Source organism: Capra hircus, chromosome 11 (assembly GCF_001704415.2).
Source record: "Capra hircus breed San Clemente chromosome 11, ASM170441v1, whole genome shotgun sequence".
NCBI lineage: Eukaryota > Metazoa > Chordata > Mammalia > Artiodactyla > Bovidae > Capra > Capra hircus.
Window position 1 is genome coordinate 11,036,006 of NC_030818.1, and position 27,752 is coordinate 11,063,757.

The 27,752-nt window shown below is 53.6% G+C and overlaps 1 protein-coding gene across 1 annotated transcript; it reads left to right on the forward strand.

Moving 5' to 3' along the window:
• FBXO41 (F-box protein 41) lies at nucleotides 1,849-27,351 on the forward strand. Its single transcript, XM_018055040.1, has 13 exons — nucleotides 1,849-2,124; nucleotides 14,117-15,126; nucleotides 16,540-16,765; nucleotides 17,248-17,321; nucleotides 17,580-17,938; nucleotides 18,606-18,847; nucleotides 19,084-19,199; nucleotides 19,322-19,474; nucleotides 19,652-19,747; nucleotides 21,288-21,406; nucleotides 21,562-21,720; nucleotides 23,000-23,115; nucleotides 23,240-27,351. Exons 2-13 carry the CDS (start codon nucleotides 14,255-14,257, stop codon nucleotides 23,297-23,299), a joined length of 2,592 nt encoding a protein of 863 aa, XP_017910529.1. The 5' UTR covers nucleotides 1,849-2,124; nucleotides 14,117-14,254; the 3' UTR covers nucleotides 23,300-27,351.

Genomic DNA, 27,752 nt, shown 5'->3' on the forward strand with positions numbered 1-27,752 from the left:
TTTCTCAAGGAGGAAAGAAATTCAGGAGCTAGGGGAAGGAAAAGAAGATGTGGGGGAGGAGGGGAGTTTGAACTGACTGGCCTGGGTCCTTATTAAATTTGCCTTTCTTCAGAAGCTACCCGACAGCTCCACAAATTATCCTGTTGCTGTTTAGTTGCTTCAGTGGTGTCCAACTCTTTGTGACCCCATGGACTATAGCCTGCCAGGCTCCTCTGTCCATGGGATTTCCCAGAATATTGGAAATTTGAATGGGTTTCCAGTATTCAGATTATATAAGAATGGGCTCGGAGAAGGCAATGGCAACCCACTCCAGTACTCTTGCCTGGAAAATCCCATGGAAGGAGGAGCTTGGTAGGCTGCAGTCCATGGGGTCGCCAAGAGTCGGGCATGACTGAGCGACTTCCCTTTCACTTTTCACTTTCATGCATTGGAGAAGGAAATGGCAACCCACTCCAGTGTTCTTGCCTGGAGAATCCCGGGGACGGCGGAGCTTGGTGGGCTGCCGTCTATGGGATTGCACAGAGTCGGACACAACTGAAGTGACTTAGCAGCAGCAGCAGCAAGAATGGGTTTCCCGTATTCCAGTATATAAGAATACTGGAATGCGTTGTCATTTCCTTCTCCAGGGAACCTTCCTCACCCAGGGATTGAACCTGCATCTATTGCATTGCCAACGGATTCTTTGCCGCTGAGCCATCAGGGAAGCCCACAAACTATCCTTCCAGATACTAAATGCCCAGTGACCCTGCCTTAGCAGGAAAAGGATGGGGTCAAGGAGAGTCCCCATCAGCCTCATTTACTGGAGAATCCTGGGACTATGCTGGATTTCTGTTCTGCTGCTGCGAGAAGACCCCTCATGGTCTTGGCCCTCAACTTTGCCCAAGACAGTTTCTTTGCCTTTGTGCAAGCACTACCCCTAGTCTGAAATGCCTTCTTCTTTTTCTCATCCAAAGCTCAGTTTATCTCATCCCTGGGCTTAGTAGCCCAAACACCCTATCCGATTTTACCCACTGCAGTCCTATAAACTTCCTCCAAGCTTGGACAGTCAGATTGTTCCTGCTTTATCAGCTGGATGGGCCTCAAGTCAAGGGTGGGCCCTCTAGGTGCTCAAGTTCCATAGAGCCAGGGGTCTCCCCTAACCAAGTTTGAGATGGGAGTGGGTGGGAAGGAACCGGGGGTCTCCTGTCCCTTTCTTCCCCCTCCAGGTCCCGAATAGGATTTGTGACGGGGACATGTGCTCCTAGACGGCACCCTCAAGGGCAAGATTGGGTCCCGGGACCTGGTGGGGTCTGGCCAAAGACTCTCCTAGTTCCTCTGGGTCGCTGGGGATGCCCAGAGGGGATGGGCCCAGGCAGTCTCCTCGAAGGCTGTGACCCGAGGTCGCTGAGTGCACACCCCAGGCGCGCATCCCAGGCGGCTGCGTAGGGCCGGCGGCGCAGATCTTAGCGCAGCGCGCCGGCCCTCTTCCCGACCCACAGAATGCCGCACCCCAGGGTTTGGCCTGGGGGGGAGCAGGCCCAAACCAGACTGGTAGGGTTAGGGCGGAGAGGTTCGGATTAAAGGTGGGCAGCAGAAGTCACAACCGGAGGTGCCTGGGGCAGGGGGAGTGCACTGGGCGGTGCCGCGACCGTGGAGGACAGGGAGCCAAGGGGGGCTCGGCCGGAGAGGCCCGGGCACCCCCAGGGCGGCGCCGCGGACCCCGCCCCCACCGAAGCCACCTTCAGCGGAAAACGTGGGGTCCCGGCGCAGCCGCTTCTGGCGGCATCTGCCGCTCCCCAGCTCGCAGGAGAGCCCGCCCCGGAGGAGGGGCCGGCTCTGCCCCACCTCCTCGCCGCCTCCCTACCCCTTCCTTTCCTTTCCTCCGGCCGCGCGCCCCCTCCTCCCTCCTCCATCCTTCCCCCACCCTGTTTGTGTGCCCCTCCCGCTGCGACTGGCTGGGAGGCTTGGCCGCCCCCGCCCCGATAGGGAGGCGGGGGCGCCAGCCGCGGCGGCCACCCGAGGCTGCGGAGGGGAGCGAGATCCGAGGCCCCGAGGCGGCCCTGCATCTGGCCCGGGCACGCGGGGGCTGCCTCTGCACCCCCAGCAGAGGGCCGCGGGGCCTGGCCTCGTCGCGGGGTGGAGGAGGTAAGGGCGAGTCGCGGGCGCGCTGCGGGACCGCTCCTGGAGAGAAGGCAGGGAGGACCCCAGCCGCTGCCTCCTCCCCTTGCTTCTCCCCCACAGCCCTCTGGAGGCCCGGGAGGCTCCCCGACCGCGGGGGATTGGAGCAGGCCAGAGGCAAAGAAGGGGTTAATATAAGGACTTAAAATCAGAACGATTCGAGACCAGGCTTCCCATCCCCCCTCTCGCCATTCGTTCCTCAAGCCAGGTTGGGGGGCGGGGCGGCCTTCAAAACCCACCGGGACTCTGGACCTTGGAGAGCAGGGACCCGAGGGAGGGAGGAGAAAGAGCGCCCTCAAACCCCAGCCCTTTCCACCTACTTCTGCAAAGGGGTGGGGGAGGGGCTTGGTGTTGAGGCCTGGCTGGGCACCTGTGCGGGTGTCTGAGGGTGGGAGGGTTTGTGTGCACGTGTGATGGTTTAGAGGTGTGCATGCGTGTGCACGCATGTTTCCTCACATCCTAGTGCTTCTGCCGGTGACTGTGCCCACAGTGATCTGGATATGTGTGCCCCACTGCATTGCTTTGCATGTCAGTGTGTGCCACGGTGCCTGTAAGCGCTTGCCATCCTCTGCCTGTGCATAGGAGTGGGGCCTGCTCTCTCCTTAGTTGAGTCTGCAGTGAGGGGCCCAGGTGGTTTTCTGGGTGTGGGATCCCGGTGCTGGAGCCATGTGTGTGTGACCTTGGGAGGTGTGTGCATGCTTGCAGGAGCCTGAGAGTGAGGGGGAGCTTAGAATGGAAAAGGCAGTGTCAGAGCTACCAAGAAGCAGAGGACTGGATGCAGTGACCCCGTGGGTCTTTTCCAGGTGACAGGAACTACTCTGGGAGGGGCAGATGTTGGGCCACAGCCCCAGGTGGAGACAGCCAGAGCCTCTGCCTTCTTGGGGGACTCAGGGGGCAGTCCTTTATTCTCCAGCCACAGGGACACCTCCAGTTGCCTCCCCATTCTCCCCTTCCTCCACCTGCTGGCAGACGGCTCCTGGAAGCACCGAGCTTGGAGCATCATGTCTTTGGCCTATAATGCCATCTACTAATATTCAAGTCTTCCTTCCTCATTTCTGTCATTTCCACCACTCTGCTTTCCTGCATGTGGATTTTATATGGAAAGTGGGAGAAAGAGCTTTTGGGCCTAGAAGGCAACATAGGAGGGAAAAGATGCCAGGGGCTTGGTGGAGAGTTGGGGGCAAAAGGGAATGACCATCAAAACCAAACTCTTTGAAATTCTCAATTTTACCTGATTTGAATTTAACAGAGAAAGAGACAGACAGAGGGAGTTTGGTGACGCCCACATACTTATTTCTAGATTTAGGGGATATTTGTTCTTGGAATAATTGTAGTGGGAAAGAGGAACATGGCTGTGGAAAGGTCACTGCCATCTTGCCTTTGAAGTCCGTGGACTTTCCTATCTCTCTGCTGGCCCACCACACCCTTCATTCATTCATTCGACAATAAACATATTGAGTGCTACCATGGGCCGACCTATAAATATTATAGTATTGGTATGACATGCCACTCCCAACCAGAAGGAACACAGTGTTGAAATTTAAGAGTGTGGTTTTGAAGTCAGTCAGATAGTGCAGGGTTCAAATCCTAGCTTGTCACTGTTTCAGTTATTCTCTGGTGTATAACAAACCTCCCCAGCATACAGTGGCTTAAAAATAATACTGATTTATTATTTATGATGGTCTGTGGGCTGGCTGTGACTATGGGTTCACTTAGCTCTTCTCAGGTGCATACAGTTCAGAGACTGGCTGGAAAGGTGGCCTTTCATCCTACAGTGCCTCTCTACACACGGCATCTAATCACCCAGGTCAAGCCCAAGTTTTCTACATGCAGCTGGGTCCCCAGGGGAAGTTATTCCAAGAGGATAAACTCTGAGCAACTACATGCAGCTGGGTCCCCAGGGGAAGTTATTCCAAGAGGATAAACTCTGAGCAACTGCTTATCAAACCCTGCTTGCATCAGGCTTGATTAATGTCCCACCAGCCAAAGTCACATAGCCAAGCTCTGAGTCAGTGTGGGAGAGGACCACGTAAGGGCAAGGATACTGGGAGGCATGGCTCACTGGGTGCCACCAAAGCAGCGGTTTGTAACAGTCACTTACTAGTCTTGGACACATGATCTGGATGCTCTGAGCCTCAATTTCCTCATCCTAAAATGATGATACTATGTACTTGGCAGCGCTGTCTTGAGCACTAAATGAAAACCATGTTATCTCACCAGAATAATTAGTAGGTGAATGTTCACTGTTTTGATTGTTAGACTACAAGCACTTTGACAGCATTGCTGTCTTAGTCATCTTTGTATCCTCAGTGCCTGGCATGGGCCTTGTATTTGACATCTTTTTGTTGGGTGGATAAAATAGAATGAAGCAGGCAAGTCCTAAACCTTGGAACTCTGCTAGAGCAATGGTGTGGAGAAGACACATCAAGGTCTGACCTCCCAGCGGTGACTTGCAGAGCCAGGGAAGAATATGTTACTCAAGGGGATTCTTGGGTTGATTTAAATTGTAGCCAAATTCACCCATTCCATGATGATGAGTGGTGGAAATCACTTTGGTTATGTAAATCAATCTGTTCATCCTCCATTATTCATTGTGATTCCTCTAAGAATATACTGATGTCTGTTCTGTTTGTGGAAGGTGTGAGGATGAGTCAGTTGTATTGCCCCTGCCCTCCAAATCTATGTGAAGAATAGGATCAGCCGTGCGAACAAGTCCATGACCATCCACTATGCGATGTTACCATGTGTTCACACCTGTGCGAAGAGCTATGGTGAGGAGTGATTCATGTTATGATGTGACTTGAGCTGGAGGAGGGGGTAGAAGGCTTCATGGAAAGAGTAGCATCTGAGCTGGGCCTGCAGAATTCACCAGTTAGTGGAGGGAGTCCCGGAAAGAGGGACCAGCATGAACCAAGACGCAAGCATATAACATCACACGGCACTTCTCAGTGAAGCTAAGCCCCACAAGGCTCACTAAGCATAAGCTGGGGCTGACAAGCTGAGTGGTGGTCAGATTCCAGCCAGCTTTGAGGGCAGGCAAGGCAGGGTAGCCTTTACCTCTCAGAAGATGGCCTGCCTTTAGACATGTCTTTACTAGAAAAAGAATGACATGACTGCCTCTCTTCTTGAGAAACCATGAGAATTCAAAGCTGGAGGAGTTAGAGACTCCAGTTAGAAATGGTATCAGCGTCCAGATAGAGGGGGATAGGCGATCTGGGGCCTTGGCTAAAGGAAGAGCAACAAATAGAGGCAAATACTTAGAAGATAGTGTTGACAAAAATCAGTAACTGACGAGATCTGAGGGGGACTCTTGAGAATTCAGGGATGCCTTGGGGTTGCACACAGGTGCTGAGTAGACAGTGAGCGTGTTGGTCAAGATGGGAAGCAGGAGGAAGAAGCAGGTTTCAGTGTGAGTACTGTGGTATGAGTTCACTATTAGCCATATTAAGCACTCAGCTGCCTACACTAAAATATCATCCATTTCATCCTCTCTGCTTTCTGCTGCTTCTAGAAGCAGTTAAAAAAAAAAAAAGAATTGCTATAAATTACAGGTCTGAGGCATGTATAACTCCAGGCCAGCGGAAGTGATGGTATAGATTAAAATTAGGTTATCTCTAAGAAGCATTTAAATATGTTCAGGTGTTTTTCGTCTTCAGTACAGTCTGTCATTTTCCCATGCAGCCTCCTCCCCTTCACAGCTGGGCTTTCTGTATCCACTCACTGTCTACTCACATCCTCACCTCATCCCCTCCTTAACCCACAGCAGCCAGGCTCATCAGAGTGGCCCTCTCTGAAGTCACCAGTGGACCTTTCCCACCTCTGCTCTGACCTGAGTTGTCAACTCCTGTTGTTTACAGTCTTCTATAATCCTTCCATCCATGATGTCCTCTCCCCGCTAAGGTTTCCTGCCAGAATTCCCATTGTTGCTGTGGGTTCTTAGGAACTTCTCGGCTCTTCCGCTGCCTCTGCCTCTCTGAGGATCCACCTTTTCCTCTTTGCTCCCCTCTCTCTGACCCTCTCCCTGGTCCTGTTCATCCACTTTTGTTTTTAAGCTTAAATTGCTAAAACTATATTTTCAGCTCCATATTGAAAACTATGTATCAGATGTTTCTAAGGCCCACTGGAACCTCAAAGTCATGGAATCTATAACCAAACTCACTCTCCCCGCAAACCGGCCTGCACTCATTTGCTCTCTTTACTGAACCTCATCCCCATCGACATAGATCCTCAAACCCCAAACCTGAGCCTGACCCTTGACTCCCGCCTTTCATACTCACTACAGTCACTCTGTCGCCAAGCTTTCTAAATTGCTCCCAGATCCAGCCTTCGCACAATCTACACTCCTCCTGCCTTGGCTAACAGTTTCTGTGTTGTGTCCCTAGAACCTTCTTCCTGACCCTGGCCCTCTGTAGGCCATTCTCTCAACTACATCTAGTTAAGCCTTTGCCTTCCCCTTGGGCTTCCCAGCTGGCTCAGTGGTAAAGAATCTGCCTGCCAGTGGAGGAGATGCTGGAGACACAGGTTCAATCCCTGGTCAGGAGGATCCCCTGGAGGAGGAAATGGCAACCCACTCCAGTATTCTTGCCTGGAAAATCCCACAGACAGAAGAGAGACCAGGAGGCTACAGAGCATGCATGCACGCCTTCCCTTTATTCCATGAACATTTCCTGAGCACTTAGTGGGCACTGTTGTTCACTGCTGGGCAATAGCAGTGATCGAGAAAGATAATGTCTCTACGCTTGCGGAGCTTACATTTTCCTCCCAGGGGTTCCCCAACCCCCAAACTCCTCAAGCTTAGTGTAGAGGAGCTTCTACTTCTTTGCCCATCTCCTGCATAGCCTTTATCTCATGACTGCACCATCCAATGCCTTAGTCTGTCCCAGATTACAGGCTGCTTGAAGGCAAGGATTGGATCTTGTAGGTTTGTGGGTCCTCAACATCCCCAGCATAGCACCTGGTGTGGTTCATGGTAGGTACTCAGTAAATGAATGTTGAATGAATTCATGTTGGAATGGTGTTTAGGAGAGAATTCTAGGTTAGAAATAAAGATTTATACGAGTATTAGTTAAGACTTTTGATTGCAAGTGACAGAAATCTAACCCAACCCAAATTATTTTAAGCAAAAAAGGATATGTACTAATGCATATAACTGGAAAAAAGAGGGATGAGTGGGTCTTGGACATAACTGTACACAGATTCTCAAAAATGGGTGAGGACTCTAACTCTGGACTCGACTTCCCTCTGAGTGTTGCCACATTTTTTTCCCCACCATACATGAGTTTTCTCCTTGTGATGGGTGGAAGTTGCACAGGGCCATAGACAGCTTCATCATCCTTAGCATGTGATCCCAGAGAGACTTTAGTCTTTCATATAAGACTAAAGGAGATCTCTTTAGTCTTTCATATAAATTCCCAGAGAAGAGTTCGGCTGGCTCAGCCTGAGGGACCACCATGTCCAAGATTAAGTACTATGATTGGTCAGGTCTGGGACCAGCCTACTGGGATTGGCAGCCCCGTCAGAATTCCACCTTGGAGTAGGAAGGGGAAGCTCACCCAAAAGAAGATGAGATGTTGCTATTAATAGAAGATGAAGAAGACTTGCTAAGCAGATAAAAATAATAGTGTTCACTGCAGGAACTCTCAGTGACCCCGTGGTAGTGGAAGCCATGGAAAGGCAAGATTATCAGTGTTTCTGGCAGAGTCAACGTGTGAAAGTGTGGCAGTGGGCAAGAGCCAAAGAAGACACATTTTGAGATGGTTGGTCTTATTTGAGGAGATGAAACGCACACACGGGAAAGCCATTAAAAAAAAAAACAAACAGCTAATACCAGATTAGATTAGATTGAGTCTTCTACTCAAAGAGAACCTTGGGTTGGACTTAAAAGTAGACTTGAGATAGACGTTTGAGATGGGGGAAGGAGATAACAGGTCCTGAGGATGGTGAAGAGACGGGGCCAGGCTGAAAAAGGAGGCAGGTCTTAGGTCTGCAGAGGTTGCTGGTTTGGGGAGACTAGAATACAAAGGAAAATCTCTGACAGTTCTGTCCAGGTGACCACAGTATAGGACTGTGATGGAATTTGAATGGACCACATTTCTGTTTTGCTCTTCTCTCCTCTCCTCCCTCCAACATCTTGCTTGTGTTCAGGCAAAGCTTCATGTTTATGCAGAGGAGGTAGGTAAAATCTAGGCAGAAATATTCCTAAGAATGATTTTTAGTCATTTCTCAGCTCCAGGAGATGGAGGGAAACTGTGGGGTGGGCGGGCCTCGGGTGAAGACCATGGATTCCAGAGACCCCGTTCTTCCTCTAGCTTGCACCTCCATACTCAGGCCTGTGCCCCCAGGATTACCCCTGATCTTCAAGAAGCCTGGCTAGCAAGGTGCTGTGTAGGCCAGATTCCCCCACAGGAAGGACCAGCACTTAGCTGGGACAGACAGGCAAACACAGGTGCTCAGACACTGGACTGAACGTGCATGAAGAATAACCCTGTTCCTGAACAGTTGTGTGTGTGAACCACATTCTCCTTATAATATATCCCTGATCACTTTGCCAACTTCTGCAGTTTTATCTATAACCATTAGTCTAGTCAGGTTTTTAAAATTTCTTCCTGAGTCAATTTTGATCATTTATATTTTCCTAGAAAAGTATTCAGTTAATCCAGATTTTCATAAATTTGGGCCAGGAGTTGTACCTGATAGCACTTCAGTAATTAAAAAAAATCTTCTCTGTGTCAGTGTTTATATCCTTCTTTTTGCTATAGCACTTGTTTCCCTTCCTTTTCTCTGTGAATAGATTTGCCAGAGGAATATTTACTTTGTTGGTCTTTTCAGAGAACCATCTTTTGGATTACCTCTCAAGGCTCCTTTTTTGAGTTTTAATAGACATAAAAAGACAATAATATTGTGATAATAAGTGACTAATATTTAGTTTTTAAAAGAAGTTTTAAGTTGTCTTATACATACTAAGGTACTTTTAGATGAAATAATACAATAACTTGGATTTGCTCAAAATTATCCAGTGGAGATGGAAGAGGTGTAAAGTCAGAGAACAGTGTACAGATGAACAAAACTGGCCATCAGCTGATAATTTCTGAAGCTAGATGATGAGTACATAAGACTTATCATCATATTCTCTTTATTTTGGGATATGTGTGAAAATGTCCATAACAAAAAGTTTTTTAATCCCTGTCTCACTATGTATATCAAAATTTTCTAGATGGATGAAAACTCCTTTGTATGAAAGGAAACCACAGATCCTGAAGTATTTGAATGCTACCAGTCATTGTATTTATAGTATTATGGTTGTTTGTTTAAAGCCCTTAATTTTAAAAACATTCTGGACTTCAAAAAAAGACCAGGGGCTTCCCTAGTGGCTCAGATGGTAAAGAATCTGCCTGCAATGCAGGAGACCAGGCTTTGATTCCTGGGTCAGGAAGATCCCCTGCAGAAGGGAATGGCTATCCACAAAAGATTCTTGCCTGGAGAATTCCATGGACAGAGGAGCGTGGCAGGCTACAGTCCATGGGGTTGCAAAGAGTCGGACATGACTGAGCAACTGAAAAAAAAAGGGAGACCATAAAGTACTAAAAGAAAACATAATATAACTGTTTATATAATCCTTGGGTAGGGATGGACTTCCTAAGAATGACAACCAAATGAGAAATCCTAAAGATTTTACTCATGCAAACTTTAAAGCTTTTACTCATGCAAACTTTAAAGCTTTAGCATGTCAGTAAAGATTATAAACAAAAGTAAAAGCCAGTCAACACATGAGAAAAATATTTGCAGTATATAAATGACAAAAGATCAATATTATAAAAAGCCTTTGCAAATCAGTAAGCAAAGATGAACCTTCAGTACAAAAATGAGCAAAGTAGTACATAGTCAAGTTACCAAAGAGATATAAATGACTGATAAATTGTGGAAAAAAATGTCCAGCCATTAGTAATCCAAAAAAATGCAAGTGAAATAGCCAGGCCATTTTTCAAACTGGCAAGACTACATCGAAGCCAAAGCATGAAGCTGTGGAATTTGGCTGCAGCTGACAGACGATGGGCACCACTGAAGGATCGTCAACAGGAGTTATCTCATATCAGAGGCATCTGGTGGTACCTTATATAGGATGCTAGAGAGCTGTGAGACCCAAGACTGGACCTCAGGGACTTTCAGGGGTGGGGGGAGCATGAAGTAGAAGAGAACAGTTGTGTTGAGAGCATTCAAAGGAAAAATCAGCCAGTCTTGATGATTAGCAGGGAGCAAAAGTGAGATGGCCAGGACTGTGGGTGGCACTGTTGAGGGAAACAAGGATGCTGGGGAGTGTGTCAGGGGAAGTCCAAGGTTAGTCTTTTGACACTGTGGGTCATTGTGTTATTCTAGAGCCTCATTCCTAGCAACCAATTCAAATTGTTTAATCTACAAAAAAAAATTTGCTGCCTCACACAATTGACAAGTCCTGGGTTAAAGTTTTCGGCACATCTGGCTCTGTGGCTCAGGGGAGTCATAAAGAGTCTTTTTCTTCACCTTTCCCAAAGAGAGGGCAGAAAGGGCCACCAGCAGCTCCAGCCTCACATCCTGCTGGTTTTGCACAGATCCTGGAAGGGCTGTCTTGGCCTGGCCTAGGAAACTTCCCCAAGACTAAGTGACAGCTGTGACTGATGAAAAGGCCAGGGTCATATGAGCTCCCCTGGCAAAGCTCATGGAGGTCAGCCAAACAACATTGACTCAGAGAGGAGAGAATGGTTCTCCAAGGGAAAACTGGGGTGTGCACCTACCAAGGGGGACTGGAGTTGAGCAGCAAAACCAACAAATGTCCATTCCCTTCCACCTCTGTCCAAGATCTAAACAGATCCCCCTTCTCATATAAAAATTTTCTGTTTTATCATAATGCAGTTAGCCCTCGCAAAACTTAAAACACGCTTGTCCCATCTCTGAAAGGAAAGGCTCCCAGTTCTCCCCCACTTACTACGTCCAGCCCCAACGCAAGTCTTGTCTCTTATGGTGTTGAGCTAGTCCTTCCTGGTCTTTCAATTTATGGCCAAACTACAACAATGGAGGAAAAGTCGGATAGCTGAAATAGTAAAACCTTTCCAGTTGAAGGGGGGAGGGGAGGGAGAACACTCCAGGATCACAGGTCCATAGCCCGGACCACAAGCTTGACCAGTCAGTGTGGACAAGGTGCCCTGGCCCACCTAGCAGCTGCTCTGCTTCTGCTGTCTTGAGAGCCTCCGTTATCCTTCATGCTTTGTGGCCACGTGCACAAGGGGCTTTGAGGGGTCACCTCCCATTGGTACAAATTTGGGGGCAGGAACACTTCAGGGGTTGAGTAATCCTTGGCCTTTGTTTTCCAGGTTTGTGGGGGTTTCCTGGCAATACAATCCCTTTAATCATTAGAAAGCTCTCAGTCAGTCTGCATTCAGCCATCCCCAGAGCTATTAACCAAACCAGAGACCTCATTGAAAGTTATAATTCTTGAATCAAGTCCCTGGTGATGGTGTTGGGGGAGGAGGAGGAGTTGTCTCTTAGCAACAGATCTTGGTGCTCTGCTTGTCCCAGGAGCCCATGGTTCTGTGGCTCTTGTAGGGCTCTGCCGCAGGGCAATGCAACTCCTAGTCTGTGGTGAGAGGCAGAGCTCTCTGCCCCTTCTCCCTCAAGCTGCAACCCACTGGAAGCCTGCTTGTAATGGAAGCCGCGGTGGCCTCTGTTGAGCTAGGAGGATTTCAAGAGGGCCTGAGGAGTCAAGAGCCTGTCAGGCTCCAGGTGTGTCTCCCTCTGTGTTTCCAGCCTGTCTGTCTTTGCTTGAGCTGACTTTAGCTAGCAGCAGAGAACTGGCTCTTAATTATCTGACTCTCAGCCCTATTGAATTACTGGCCTCAGGCAGAAAGGGCCTCTCTGGGCAAAGCAGCGTTTTCTTCCTTTCTGCTTTCAGATGAGCCCCTTTCAGCCAAAGTATCTTTTGTTGGACATTTTTCTACAGGTCCCCTAAAGTTCTAGCTCACCTCTAGAGGCAGTGGGAGAGTTTAGTCAGCTGCTTTGCTGCTGTGTAGCAGACAGGGGAAGTGGCACTATCCTGTTTAGTTCAGCCAATTCCTTCTTTCAAAAAAATTTGACTTCTGAAGCTAATTTCTGAGTTTGGACTTTTTCCTGGTACAGACTGGCTAAAGCAGAAAAGGGAATTGACTGGCTGACCTAACTGAACAGACCAGGACCTCAAACTGTGTGAGGAATCGCTCTTTCTCCGTCTCAGTTCTACCTCTCTGTATTGGCTTAATTCCCAGGTGGTTCCTCCCAAAGGAGACAAAGATGGCCCTCACAGCCTGGCCCGCCCCTGCGCTTAGAAACCTGAGCCCAAAGAGGATGCTTTCCCCAGTAATGCCAGAGAAGTCCTGGAGAAATGACTCACTGACTCAAGTTAGGTGATCTGTGCCCATCTCAGGACTCTGATTGGCCAGGCCTAAATCACATTCTGACCCCTGGGGGAACCATCCGCTCCCACTCAGACCACATGGACTGAGAAAGTGGGGAAGAAAGGATGGTTCCCCAATGTCAAGGCAGGGTGCTGTTGTCAGGAGGACTGGGAGCTGGGCTGGCATAGAGAACAGGCATCCATTCATACACCCAGGTCTAAAGCCAGAAGGCAAATGGAACTTAAGAGTAGGTCAGGATGGAGAGTTGGAGCTGAAAGTAAAGGCTTAAAGATATGAGTGAGCCAGACTGTGGGAGTGAACCAGATAGAGGCAAAAGGGGTGTGAAGGCACGCCTCCCATCAGAAGACAGGACGGTTAGGAACACAGCAAGAAGAAAATGTTAGAGAGCCCAAACAGGGCAGCTGCACGGCAGCCTGCCAACATGGAGCAGTCAGTGGTATCATCCAAGAGACCAAGTAGGTGAAGATACTTGACGACAACTACATTGTCTGATCAGCAGATGGCCTGTGACTTGGAAGGGCACAGTGACAGCCGAGGAGATTGAAGGCCAGTTACAGGGTAGAGCGCCCACGAGGAAGGGGAAGGGTGACCAGAAGCGAGAGACGAGGCAGGACGGACAGCAGGAGCTGAGGGTGGCCAGGAGTGGGGTGCCAGGAAGGGCGGTGACTTGTGCCAGAAGGAACCTGGAGAAGACAAATATCATGGCCCTTGGAGCAAAGGGCAGAGCAGGGATGAGAGACAGTGGGACAGAAGCAGGCACAGAAAGAGTGACATGTTCACATCAGTATCATTAAGCGAGGTGGCATCTTGGTCACTGCAGCATGGTACCAGTAGTCCCGCTGGTTTGATGAGTGTGGTTGCAAGACATGGAAATAAGCATTTCTTTTTTTTGAGATATACATACAGCTGGTACATACAGTACACTAAACTTAAATGTACGTGTGCATACACTGTATAACTTTATACCTGTATAGCCACCACTCATATCAAGATAAAGAACATTTTCAGCATCACATAAAGTTACCTCCTGCCCCTTTCTAGTCCATATGAGTCCCAGAGGTAACCTCTGTTCTGACTTCTGTCCTCATCAGGTTAGTCTGTTCTCCATGTGTATGGAATCCAACAGTATGCACTCTAGTCTGGCTTCTGTCATGCAGCATGATATTAAATGGCTTCATCCATGTTCCATGTACCAACCGTTCCTTCTTATTGCTGGGTAACATCCCATTATGAATATAACACGATTTATCCATTCTACTAGTGATGGGCACTTCGGTTATGTCCAGGTTGTTACTATTATAAATAAAACTAATGCCTTCCCCCCTCCCCCTTAGAGAATTCTCATTCTTTCTCACTCTCATACATGCACAGGTACTGGAGCAGGCCAGTCTCCTCTGGGAGGTCTGGCCATTGGTCTCCTGGCCCCTCTCTTGTGAGCACGTGTTTTCCGGGGAAGTCAGTTTTGTCAAGGGTGGCGGATACAGGTTGGAGATGGGGAGGGATACCACCCTCCTAAGGCTTGCTCCCCTCTCTTCTAGCCTCCTTGCCCCTGGCTGCCAGCGCCCTGAGCCTGCCTGACCCCTCAGGGGGGCTCGCCCGCGTCCCCCCATGAGCGCGCCCGGCTGACCTCCAGGGCGGCCGCGGTGGAGCCCGGGCGCCACGGGGGCAGCGGGGCCATGGCCTCGCTGGACCTGCCCTACCGCTGCCCGCGCTGCGGGGAGCACAAGCGCTTCCGGAGCCTGTCGTCGCTGCGCGCGCACCTGGAGTACAGCCACACGTACGAGACGCTCTACATTCTCTCCAAGACCAACAGCATCTGCGACGGCGCCGCGGCGGCCTTCCCGCTGGCGCCCGAGCCCGCCGCCCTGCTGGCCGTGCCGGGCGCCCGGCGCGAGGTCTTCGAGAGCACGTCCTTTCAGGGCAAGGAGCAGGCAGTCGGGCAGTCGTCCGCCGCGCCACACCTGCTGCACCACCATCACCACCACGCGCCCCTCGCCCACTTTCCCGGCGACCTGGTGCCGGCCGGCCTGCCTTGCGAGGAGCTGGCGGAGCCGGGCCTCGTGCCCGCCGCGCGCTACGCGCTCCGCGAGATCGAGATCCCGCTGGGGGAGCTGTTCGCCCGCAAGTCCGTGGCCTCCTCGGCGTGCTCGACGCCGCCGCCCGGGCCTGGCCCCGGCCCCTGCCCCGGGCCCGCGTCCGCCTCGCCCGCGTCTCCCTCGCCCGCCGACGTGGCTTACGAAGAGGGCCTGGCCCGCCTCAAGATCCGGGCGCTGGAGAAGCTGGAGGTGGACCGACGGCTGGAGCGGCTGAGCGAGGAGGTGGAGCAGAAGATCGCAGGCCAGGTGGGCCGGCTGCAGGCCGAGCTGGAGCGAAAGGCGGCGGAGCTGGAGACTGCGCGGCAGGAGAGCGCGCGGCTGGGGCGTGAGAAGGAGGAGCTGGAGGAGCGCGCCTCCGAGCTCTCGCGCCAGGTGGACGTGAGTGTGGAGCTGCTGGCCTCGCTCAAGCAGGACCTGGTGCACAAAGAACAGGAGCTGAGCCGCAAGCAGCAGTGAGTGGCCCACGGGGCCCTGTGGGTGGGTGTGTCCGCGAACGTGCCAGAGTCGGTGATGGCGTCACTGTGTTCCCGCCACCATCGTGAGTGTGCCTGTGTGTGCGGCCGAATTACGCGGGCGCTGTGGCCACTGGCATGTAATGGTGGTGCGCGTGGGGCCATGAGTGGCATGAAGGTGTGCGTCTAGGACTCTTGAGACCATGACTGTGTGACCGCGTTCATGTGTGTGAATGTCTTTCTCGGCCATCTCTTTGCTCCTTGACAAGGCTGTTTCCTGATTGTGACATCAGACTCTTCTCTTCTGCCAACCCAAAGACAAGGCTCAATTTTCTCCTTTCCCTCCTCAGGTTTTTTCCTATCTATTGTATCATTCTTTTCTCTCCTCCTCAGAGAAAAACTTGAAAATATTGTTTCTACTTGTCTTCGATTTCTTTCCCCACTTTCTGTCTTGAACCCACTCTGATCAGGCATCCACCAACATCTTTATCCTCCATGTCATCAATGACCTTCATGTTACGAAGGCCAACTCATCCTCTTATTTGGCCCCTTGGCAGCCATTTGACACAGCTGATCCTTGAAACAAATCTTTTAACTTGGCTTCTAAAGATACTCTCCTGGAATTTCCATCTCTCTCTATTGGCTTCCTCTCAGCCTTTGCTGGGCTTCTCCTCATTCCTCTGGTCTTCAAACGTAGATGTTATTTGTCCCTATTGTGATAAGCCCCATGGGGGCAGGGATTTTTTTCTGCTTTGTTCACTGCTGTAGCCCCAACACCTAGAACGGTGCCTGGCACCTAGAAGGTGCCCATACGTGTTGAATGGATGCATGAATGACTGTGAATGCATGTGAGAGTAAATACTCGCATGACTCTTTTAAGTATGCTGTGTGTCTGTGCAACTCCTGGAGGTTGGTGCAACCATAAGTGTGCTTTTCTGCATCTGAGAGCATTTCTGAAAGTGTGTGTGTGTGTGTGTGTGTGTGTGTGTTTGAATGTGTTGGTAGGACTGTGCCTCAGCCTGTGCGTGCCTGTGGATGAACGTTATATGAATATGTGTACATGAGTGTGTGGAGCTGGCTACTGGGCGATGTGTGGGCTTCTGGAGGGAGGAGGTGGCTGTGTGTGACTGCACATGCCCGTGAGTACTTCTGTGGGGAGCAGGGGTGTCTGCTTGTGTGCTTGGGTCTGGGTTGGTGGGGTGTGAACGTATGACTAGGGGTGTATGCTTGCATTTCTGTATGCGCTGTGGTGTGGGCAGTGTTCCTGGGTGTGCTCTGCGTGTACCCATGTGACCACGAGCAGACACTGTGGCCAGCTGTGCCCTTGTCTTTCCCTACTGCTCAGGGTTTCCTCCAGCGGGTGGGTGGGCAGCCAGGCCAGGGCATTCGGGTAAGAGACTGCTCTGGGCCCAGGGAGGTGGTGCAGATCGACCAGTTCCTGAAGGAGACGGCGGCACGGGAGGCCAGCGCCAAGCTGAGGCTGCAGCAGTTCATCGAGGAGCTCCTCGAGCGGGCTGACCGGGCCGAGCGGCAGCTGCAGGTCATCAGCAGCAGCTGTGGCAGCACGCCCAGTGCCAGCCTGGGCCGCGGAGGTGGGGGAGCTGGTGCTGGGCCCAGTACCCGGGCCCCAGGCAGGACGGTGAGTGCCCACCTGCCTTCCCTCCTTTGCCTGCCCAGCTGACCCCTACCACCTCACCTCACACATGCCTGAATCTCCCTCTGATACTCCATGCTTCCTTCTTTGGCTCTTCCCCATGAGCAGACTGCAGTCCTGAAGCAGGGGTCCAGGAATAGGGGAGCCCCTCCCTGAGGCTGTAGTGAGATACCATCCAGCAACCCCAGGCCTCAGGCAGGGGCTCCCCTCTGCCCATCTCTGCAAATGAGAGCCCAGGAGCCACAAGCCGGGGTCTGGGGTGTGTGGTGGGTACAGGGAGGGGGCTGGTGAGCCTGCTTCTCTGGGCTGGCTGTCTGTCTACTTGTCCATCTCTCCCAACTGTTTTTCTTTTTCTCTCTCTTCTCCCCCATCTCTTATCTCCATCTTGTACCCTGTTTCTCCCACTCCTTCTCATCCTCTGGCCCCCTCTGCCTCCTGCCTTTCCTTCCCTCTCTGGGGGCCCACAGCGAGAACACCACGCGGGCCCAGCCATGCCTAGCAAGTATGCAGTGTCCCGGCATGGCTCCTCTCCCAGCACAGGGTAAGCCACGGGCCTGGCCCGTCCCGCACAGCCCACCCTCCCCTAGAAAGATCCACTGCTCTGCTGGCCCTTCTGGGGCTTGGCTTCTCCTCCTCCCCCATCCTCCTTGGGTCACCTCTGTCTGCCTTTCCACACTCAGAGGGGACTCTTGGACAGTAGGGTGGGTGGATTGCCCTTGGCCAGTGGTAGGTGGTATGGAGAGTTTGGGCAGGCCTAGGACCCCTTGCTCCTCACCGTCTGGTCCACCCCCCACCCCAGGGCCTCCAGTCGCATCCCAGCTGCATCTCAGAGCTCAGGTTGTTATGACAGTGACAGTCTGGAGCTGCCTCGGCCAGAAGAGGGGGCCCCCGAGGACAGCGGCCCCGGGGGCTTAGGCACGCGGGTCCAGGCTGCCAACGGCGGCTCGGAGCGGGGCCAGCCCCCTCGCAGCTCTGGACTGCGGCGCCAGGCCATCCAGAACTGGCAGCGCAGACCCCGTCGACACAGCACGGAAGGGGAGGAAGGTGACGTCTCCGACGTGGGCTCCAGAACCACCGAGTCAGAGGCTGAGGGCCCCTCGGATATCCCCCGCCCTGGGCCTGCTATGGCTGGGCCGGTGAGCAGCTGCCGGCTCTCTGGTGAGTCCTGAGGGGGTGGGTACTGAGAGACCGGGTTTCTGTGGTGCTGACCGCTCTCAGGGGACACAAGGCTGAGGCAGTAAATCTCCTGGGCTCCTGCACCACCTCTCCCCTTGCCCCAGACTTCCCACATGTGCAGGGCCCTGCAGGCTTAGGCCAGGAACTGCTGGGACACGGGGATCCATTCACGTGACATTCATAGGAGAGGAGTTGGGAGTTCAAAGTGAAGCCGGGGGCCAGTGGGGCAAGCCCTTTCCCATATCCATACAAGGCCACATGTGTCTGTGGGTGGGTCCGGGGGCAGAAAGCTCAGGTCAGGGTGCACGGCTGTGCCTGGTGACTGCTCTGGGCAACCTCACCTGCCTTCTGTTCACAGATGCACTGCTTCTATCCAAACCCTTTCCCTCCTCCAATCTTGACTCAGTTGCCTCCTCTAGGGGATGACTTTGGACCATGTCATGATATAAGACCTTAAAAAGAAAGTTCACTTGAGGAAGGGCCATAATAATGCAAAAGAGGGGGAAGCAGAGGCCCTTTGTCCCTCCTCCCCAGTTTCTGGTCCCCCAGCATGGTTCTGTCATGCCCATTCCTCCTGCAGTTCCTGCCCTACCCCAGCTCCCCACCTATATACCCCCCCACTGACCTCTGACCCTGTGGTATTGTGCAGCCCGCCAGGAGGGAGGCAGTGGGCGGGGTCGGCGAGCTGAGAGGGGAAGCCCCTCCCGCTCCAATGAGGTCATCAGCCCTGAGATCCTCAAGATGCGAGCTGCCCTGTTCTGCATCTTCACCTACCTGGACACGCGCACTCTGCTACACGCCGCCGAGGTTTGCCGGGACTGGCGCTTCGTGGCCCGCCACCCTGCCGTCTGGACCCGGGTGCTGCTTGAGAACGCCCGCGTCTGTTCCAAGGTGCCTGTCCCTCTCTGCCGTCCTGCTCTCCCAGTCACCCTTGCTGTGACCCCATCTTTTCCCTGGCAGAGTCTAGCCCTGCAAGGTCTGGCTGGTCCTTGCAACCCTTACCACACCCCAGCTTTAACCTGGCTCCCTGACATGTTCTCCTGAGGCCTCCCATCCTGGGGCTGGTCCATCTCCTGCCAACCAGACTCACATCCCATTATGCCCAGATAACTCCTCTCTCCCTGCAGTTCCTGGCAATGCTGGCTCAGTGGTGCACCCAGGCCCACTCGCTGACACTGCAGAACCTGAAGCCTCGGCAGCGGGGCAAGAAGGAGAGCAAAGAGGAGTATGCCCGGAGTACCCGGTGAGGCCATGCGGTGGGGGTGGGGGGACCACTCCTGGGCTGCGGACCCAGAGTGATGTCAGGGTGCTTCCCAGAGGAGGATCTGGCTGCAGACAGTGCCCTGACTTCTTGGCTGTCCCCAGGGGCTGCTTGGAGGCAGGCCTGGAGTCTCTGCTGAAGGCAGCGGGGGGAAACCTGTTGATCCTGCGCATCTCCCACTGCCCCAACATCCTCACTGACCGTTCGCTGTGGCTGGCTAGCTGCTACTGCCGCGCCCTGCAGGCCGTCACCTACAGGTGGGTCCCCATTGCTGGAGGCGAGGGATCGGCCAGAGGGATCCCTGAGCTCTGCATACGCATACCTTCCCCCTCCCCCCAGGGCTCTGGGGCAGAAGGACCCAAGAGCTCTGCGACCCAAAGGAAAGGAGCAGAGGCCTCCAGAGTGGGTGGCCCCAGCTTTTGTCTTTTCAACAGAAGCGCCACAGACCCAGTGGGCCATGAGGTCATCTGGGCCCTGGGCGCAGGCTGCAGAGAGATCGTCTCCCTCCAGGTGGCGCCACTTCACCCCTGGTGAGCGAGGCCGAGGTGGGGATGGGCAGGGCTGGGCCCGGAGTTGGGGTGAGGACCCAGCAGATGTGGGCCCCTTCCATGTGCTGTTTGGGGTGAGAGATTCACATTCATCAGTCTGTCTTTAGGCTTCAGAATCAGACGTGGGATCATGGCCTGGCTTGCGGGCAGTGTAACTTTGGGCTACGCGGTCGTGCCTTCATTTCTCAACTGCAGAGTAAAAGTGGTATCAAGGATCTGTGGATCTTATTAAGCCTGTAGCTGGCTCAGCTGAGATGTGTGCCTAAAGGCTGCAGAGCCCACAGAGTGTTCAGGAACGCTGGCCTGAGATAGCCAGCTTTGACACGTGAAAGGCAGTTAGGGAGGTCAGTGTATAATACACAAAAGAGCTGGTTTTCAGAGAATCCAGAGTATGAGATCATTCATCGCTCTACTTGGAATTCTCAAACTACCAGGCTTTTTCACTCCCTGCTCGCGCCCTGCAAGACTCTCTCCTCATGACACCGCCTCGTGGGTCCCCAGCATCCCATCACTAACACTCAGGATTTGTCAGTGTTCCCGTCTCCATTCCTCTTGCACCTGGTCCTAGCCCCTATCTAGTCAATTTTACAATAATTTCTCAATGTTTCAGTTTACACCAGACTCATGTTTCTTGGGGCAGAGGCTGTGAATGTCCATTTCTGTGCCCCTGGTACTGAGTGCGTGGCAGCAGCTGGGGGTTGTTAAGTGATGAAGTGTTCAGGGAAGTAGCAGGTTTGCTGTGAGTGGTGGGCAGGGCCCAACAAGCAGTAAGTCTGGAAAGGAAGGCTGGGCCAAGGTCAGGTCTTGCCTAAGAGATTTAGGTTTTTGCATTTTATCAGGAAAGCACTGGGAAGCCACTGGGGGACTATAGATCTTAACAAATGGGATTACATCAGACCGGTAATGTTCTCTGTCTTCCCCTACACTGCGTGCCTCTTGGAGGCAGGGTCCATGTCTATATGTCACCACTATATCCCTAGTGAGCGAGTGAAAGTCGCTCAGTCATGTCCGACTCTTTGCGACCCCATGGACTGACTATACAGTCCATGGAATTCTCCAGGCCAGAATACTGGAGTGGGTAGCCGTTCCCTTCTCCAGGGGGTCTTCCCAACCCACAGATCGAACCCAGGTCTCCCACACTGCAGGTGAATTCTGGCCCAGCTCTGTTGTTCTTAGTCATGGCAGGACTTGAGAAGCATTTTGTTGAATGACTGAGAAAACGTGGGAGTGAGTGGCTCTGGGCAGCCACTGGATGAACTGGCAGGGAGACTAGTTGCATAATCAGGTGAATGTTGATTGTGGTCTGAGCTGTGGATTGAAGAGTTGTTGAGGAATCAGAATCTGCAGGTCTTGGCGGGAAGTGAAGGAGGAGGAGTCAGGGAAGATCCCAGGTTTCTGACTTGAACAGTTGGGTGGTTGGTGGGGCCCTCGCCTTGTGGGGCGGGTCCTGACCGAGGAGCGGGCTTAGGATAGCATGCAGCCAGGGGCTCCCTGACGACCCTCCCTCCACCCCATTCTCCAGCCAGCAGCCCATGCGATTCAGTAACCGCTGCCTACAGATGATCGGTCGCTGTTGGCCCCACCTCCGGGCTCTGGGGGTCGGGGGTGCCGGCTGTGGGGTGCAGGGCCTGGCATCACTTGGTGAGTCTCTCCGTGGGACTGGCGTGGGGGTGATGGGAAGCAGGCGTGGGTGCATCACTGAAATCCTAGCGGGGCTCAGGCAATGGCGTGGGTGGCGGCAGGAAGTGACCTGGGTGTTTGTCAGCAGGCCCTCCCCTCTCCTTCCTTCTTCCTAGCGAGAAACTGCATGCGGCTGCAGGTGCTGGAGTTGGACCATGTGTCGGAGATCACCCAGGAGGTGGCGGCTGAGGTCTGCCGGGAAGGCCTGAAGGGCCTGGAGATGCTGGTGCTCACAGCCACCCCTGTAACCCCCAAGGCCCTGCTGCATTTCAACAGTGAGTGATGGGGAACAGGGGTGGGGTGCCACTGTCAACTCTTACCACGTCTTGTCAGCAGGTAGCATAGCCAACTCCCTCTTGCTCCTGGTCAGCAAACGCCAACACTGGGGTCAGGTTGACCAGGGTTCTAGCCCTGGCTTTGCCACCGGTGCCTTCTGAGGCCAGGGTGGCATTGAAGGCCTGTCAGCATCTGACCTGAATGGTTTAGTTCAGCCAAATGGACATGTGTTGCCTTGTGCTCTTTCCATGCTGGAGACATGGGCTGTTCAGTATCATCTACCATCTACCCCCACGTGAGCCTCCAGCCAAGGGCAAGGGCTGAACACATGGGTTCTGGAGCTTACTGACCTATGTGTCCATTCTGTCTTTACTGCTTATTAGCTATGTGACTTTGGGCAGGTCACTATACTTCTCTTGAGTCTGTATCCCCATCTTTTAAGTGGAATTCTAAGCTGAATGGGCAGGAAGGTTAATGAGATAATGAGTGTTAGCCCCCCAGGACAATTCTCAGGGTGAAGCCTTCAGCACGCCTCTGCTGGCCCCTACCTCCCTCCAGCCCCCACTCCCTCCCTATGATTCCTCCACCTTCATTAAGGATGCAGGTGCCCAGCTTGAGCTGCACACACCCAAGTGAGTCCCTCATCGGGGACCATTTGGCCCCTGGCAGGACCCCATATCCTGAGCACTGCAGGTTCCTTGACTTTCTTATCATCGCCAGGATCTTCTTCTTCCCTCCCCTTCAATCTCATGGCCCTGCCCTGGGCTGACCATCAGAACTAACTGCTTGGCCTCCAAAATCTTAACTTCTAGATCCTCTCAGCCTCCTGACCTTCTTGCTTCTCCTGCCCTGACTTCATGGCAACATCCAGTCCCTTAAGCCCTCTGCTCCCAACTAATCTGCCCCCTGCCTCCACTCCTCCAGTGCTCTGGCTGGCTGAGACTCAGCAGCTGCACCTCAGCTTCTCTGTTCCTGTAATTCATCTCCACATACCCAGACCATAGCACAACGGTCCCCTCTGCCAGCGAAGTTGCTGGAACCCCTGCACAGCTGGCTATCATCCACTCGTCCTCCCAGAGTCCACCACAGCCTGTGCTCTGGGACCTCACGCTCTTTCTCTCCTTGCCCAGGAGAGCCGGGGGCAGCACGGGTCTGCTCCCAGTGCCTAGCACACAGCTGCCTCTCAGCATGTTCTGATTTCATTAATTGATAAGAGGAGAGAAGACAGGTCTCTTGCCCAGGTCAGGCATGGGCCCCACCTCACTTACCTTTTCCTAGGCATCTGCCGGAACCTCAAGTCCATTGTGGTTCAGATTGGGATTGCCGATTATTTCAAAGAGCCTAGCAGTCCTGAGGCCCAGAAGCTGTTTGAGGACATGATAACAAAGCTCCAGGTGAGCAGCTGGCTCTGATCAAGACCCCCAGGGCACCCTGCGGCTGGGACTGGTGACCTGGGTGTTTGAAGGGAGGGCTCCGCCTGTCTGCCCCAAGGGGAACTAACTCAGGCTTGGTCCACAGGCCCTACGGCGGAGGCCCGGCTTCTCTAAGATCCTGCACATCAAGGTGGAAGGCTGCTAACCCGGGTTGGGGGCGGCAGGGCCCCTGCCAGCCCCACGCCAGCCCCGCTCTTTGGACCTCCAGAGGGATCCTGATCTGGACTAGACTTTTGGAGGCTTGGTGTTATCCCTGGTTTCTGGGAGAGGGGTTTTAGTCTCCTGTCCTCCTGCTGGGACAGTGGGACGCAGGCCTGACCCTAAGCGCTGCCTCTCCAGGGCAGGAGCTTGGACAGCTGTCCCCCACCTCCACCCCACCCCCATCTGGAGCAGCCCTCTAGGCACAGCCAGCGAAGAGCTGAGTCTCCACCAGCACTTGGTGTCATCGCCCTGAGGATCTGCAGTAACCACCAGGGGCTCCTTGGCTGCTCAGGCTGTTGGGGCCGGCCTCCCCTTTGTGAGGCCCAGCCTCCTGGTCGGGAGCCTCTGTCAGGCCCCAGACCAGAGGGGTTGCTCCAACAGACAGCTCAGACTTGGCCCAGAGGCTCTTCTCTTCCCCCTGCTCAGTCCCAGCCTTCTGCGGGGCATCCCCTTCAGGAAGCCTGCCAGGGCTCTGGGTCCATATTCTCCAGGGATAACCCTAGGGGTCTTGGGGATGTGGTCAGCTGAAAGTGGGAAGTAGGGGGTTCAGTGAGGTAGTGGGGTCAGCTTGGAAGGGCAAGACATCTATTCAGAACTTCTCCCCGAGACATCCAGGCCACGCCTCCCAAGGGTGGATATTGCCAGGGTGAGAAAACTTCGAGTTTTTACTGCTGTAGAAAAGATAAGACTCCTCCCAGCCACCACATATCCCATGACACACCAGAACTAAATTCAGAGCTATGAGGCGCATGTTTCTATACCTTCACCAATCCCGAGCCTCTGGAGGGGCCAGGTCCCAGCTCTGGGAAATGCTGTCAGCAGTGAGAAGCGGTTCCTGTCCTCAAGAAGTATACTTCTAATCTGGGTGCTTGGACAGGAATCTGATGGCCTTTGGGTCCCCAAGGTCATGTGAGAGGGAATCACTTGGCTGCCCTCTGCTGGGGCCTGGAGGAGGCCGGAAGAGGGGTGGTTTAGTTTGCTTCCTTGTCCGGCTACCTTGCTGGAAGATGTGGCCTTGGTGGGGAGCCACACCTTTGGGGCCCAGAAGGAGCCCCAACATCAGACTTGTCCCCCCGCTTCAGTCTCCACTGGTCCATGGGCTGGGGGCTATGTTGGGGGGTGTTCTGCCTGGGGCAGTGCTGGGGCCTGAACCAGGATCACTGGCTTAGAGTGCAAATGGAGGCTCTCACTGACCCTTGCATGGTTCCCAAAGGGTCAGGTCCTGGCACTATGGCTGTAAAGACTCAGGTCTCCAAGTTCTTCCTCTTAGCCCTCCCACAGTGGCACAAAGGCCGTGGGTCCTGCCAACCTCCATTTGGAAAGTTCTTTCAAACATTAGTCTGGATCCATCTTAGGGTATCCTTCTCTCGCTATAAGATGGGCTCTCAGCCCTAAACATTAGGTTCTGGCTGGGGCCAGGCTCCTCTAGTTTCCCAGTCCTTTCCAGGAATCCAACTTTTCTGCTGCAACCTGGCATCAGGACATCAAGACCCACCCCTGGGTTTCCTTGCAAAAGGCCTCCAGAGCTGGGACCCTCACAGGCTCAGAAGTGTATCCAGCTCTCCTGGCTCTCCACACAGCTGTGTCTTGCTCTTTTTGTTGTTTTCTTCCTGTGACTTGTTCTGGCCCTACCCTTTGAAGACTCCAAATACCAAGGGTGGCATGTCGGTATCTCCATCTAGTTCTGCACGAAGCCTTGGCTGTGTGGCATCCCCACCCCAGAACAGAGCAACTGGTTCTGTTGGCTCTGACCTCCCAGTTCTGTCCCCAGGAGTCATGAAGGAGAAGCACAACTTTCCTCTGTTCTGGGACCAGAAGGGAGGTGGAGGTCCACTTGGCCTGGCTGCCCTGGGTGTGTCTGTTCTGCTTTACCAGCTGCACCCACCATAGCCCCTGCTCCCTGCAACCCTAGGACCGGAGGTGTTGCCCTCCCTGTGTCTCCTGGACAAAGCACAAAGGGATGCCTTGTTTGGCCTGAGCCTGTCCTACTGAGGGGCTTTTTCTGTCCCAGGAAGCCTCCATCCCTGAATACAAGGCTTTGGGCAATCTCCTTGGGAAGATGCCTGGTGGAATGCCTGCCATCAGTTCTGGGAAAGGTGAGGGTGCACGGGCAGCGAGCTCGAGTGAGAGAAAGGTGGTGCTGAAAGGCCTGGTGGTGGTTAAGTCCCTTCTGACCAGCAGCGCTGAGTATCACCAGCACAGGGGGCAGCCGGGTGAACAGGACGCCCCTCACCTGTTGGTGGGAAGTTTTCCTCTCCATGAGTTGGGCTGTTTCCAGAAACCCACCAAGTCCCCCATCCTTTGTTTTCCAGCTGAGCGAGGGGGATGCATAGTGCATGGGTCCAAGCCCCTGCCTAGGTGGGTCACAGCGTGTCCCACTGCACACCTGGGACTGACAGGCTTGTGTGCCCCAGCCTGGGTGTCTGCCCAGAGAACTGGGTGTGCAGGCTTCCACAGGTCCTTACCAGCTTGATGGTAGTTGTGCCCCTCCTCAGAGGGGTGAGCCCTGAGTGAGGGCACCTCATCTCTCACCGAACGCGGAGCCCTCTTCCATATCTCACATCTGATGAGATGCACAACAGGGCTATCTGGGCGAGCAAACCGAGGCAGGCCCTGCTCCCAGGGACCCAGCCGGTGTGGAGGCCCCTTGGGTGATGGCCACTTGGTGTCCTTACCACCTCCTGCCAGCCCAGCGCCTGGGAGACTTGGGTGTTTGTCCGGAGGACATCGTGCTTTATTCAGGCTGCCTCCCCACAGCACTGGCGGAGAACAAAGGAGATGATGTATCTGGGTCCCTGAGGGAGACAAAGTGGGCCGCCCAGAGCCATGGCTTTTACAGGCCAGGAGACCACCTTGGGACCAGGGCAGAGTGGAGTCTGAGCCAGTCCTTCAAGAATTGCTGGGGTGGGGCTGGGGGAGGGAAGGCAGCCTCCTTCCCAAGTCCTGCTGCTGCAAGGCTTGACTCCATGCTTTGTCTCTGGGTTCTGCATGGCCCCTGCCCTGGGCTCTGGTCCTCTGGGCTGTGGGTGGGGAGCCGCCCACGCCTGGTCCCTCTTGGGTGCTAAGCCGAAGATCTTTCCAGAGTGACTACTGGTGCCAAAGACCCAATTCCTGGTGGGCTTGGGGTGAAAACAAGCTGGGGACTAGGTACAGGGCCCAGCACCTGGAGGAGTTAACTCATGCTTTAGGATCTGTCCCAACCCATCAGTCCCTGAGGATGGAACTTCCCTTCCCCAGGGGCCTGGCACTTCTCCCTACTGGTGGCTGTGCTCTCTCACCCAGCCTTTTCCCAGGTCCCGTTTCTGTATATACTGCTGTGTAACGTGTGTGTGTGTATATATTTATTCCTGGACAAGTGTGTTCATCTGCAGCCTTGCCTGAGGATAAGGTTTAGTTAGGATTGGATGAAGATCAGAATACCAGGGCCAACTAAGGCAACCAGCTCCTAGTCTGACCCCAACCCCTTGGGACCCTGGCCAGTCCCAAGACTGCCCCGACAATCAGGCAGGCTTCCCCGCTGCAAGTCCAACCCTCGCCTGCCACTGCTGGCAGGGGCCCAGGCCTCAGCTCTGCCCTGGCAAGGGCCTAGCGCTCAGGGTCAGGCTCGCCTTGTGGCTGGTGCCAATAGGCCTGGCTTGCGTAACCCTGCTGGCGGGGACCTCCACAGCTGGCCCCCACGCCATGCCTTCCCTGAACAGCCAGGTGCAGTGGGCCTGAGCTGAGAGGGGAGCTTTCCTCACCCTAAACACATCAGGCAGAGGGGTGGACAGCAAGTTTTGGTTTTGTTTCTGAAGTGGTGCCTGTACCTCCAGCCCCCAGGGGGCCTCCCCTGGCCCCACTTTTCTGCCCCACCCAGGCACCACCATCCCAGCACTTTGCTCCACATCGCCCATAGATGCCCTTTGCTGAATGTACCCGAGCGTATGTATTTAAAAGGACTCCAATGGGCATCTGAATTTGTGGCTTTGTATCCAATAAAAAATGGTGAAACTGGAATATCTGCCTCAGGAAAGTAAATGGTAGGTGGCCACATTTGCCACCAAACCTTCCTGTAGCTGAAATGCACTAAGTTAGCAAGGAGGTGGATGATCTGAATGGCATCAATGAGGCAAACTGAAGTATTATGAAGACCTGTCTCAGGACGGTAGACATCGCTGGAGGAAGACCATGCAGGTTACTGCGCCCGCCAGAGCTTTCAGTGTCTGCAGGTAAAGAGCCTTGAGGGGTCATTTCTGACTCTCAGCCAGAAACCATCTTTAAGGGCAAGCCCAGTGGAACAGCACGCACCTGCCCATCGCCTCACTGGCTTGGGCACCAGAGAGGGCTCCGGCCAGCCAATCCGACTTTGGCCTGATGGAGGCCAAGTTTCCCATCATGGTCTGGCTCAACATTCTATT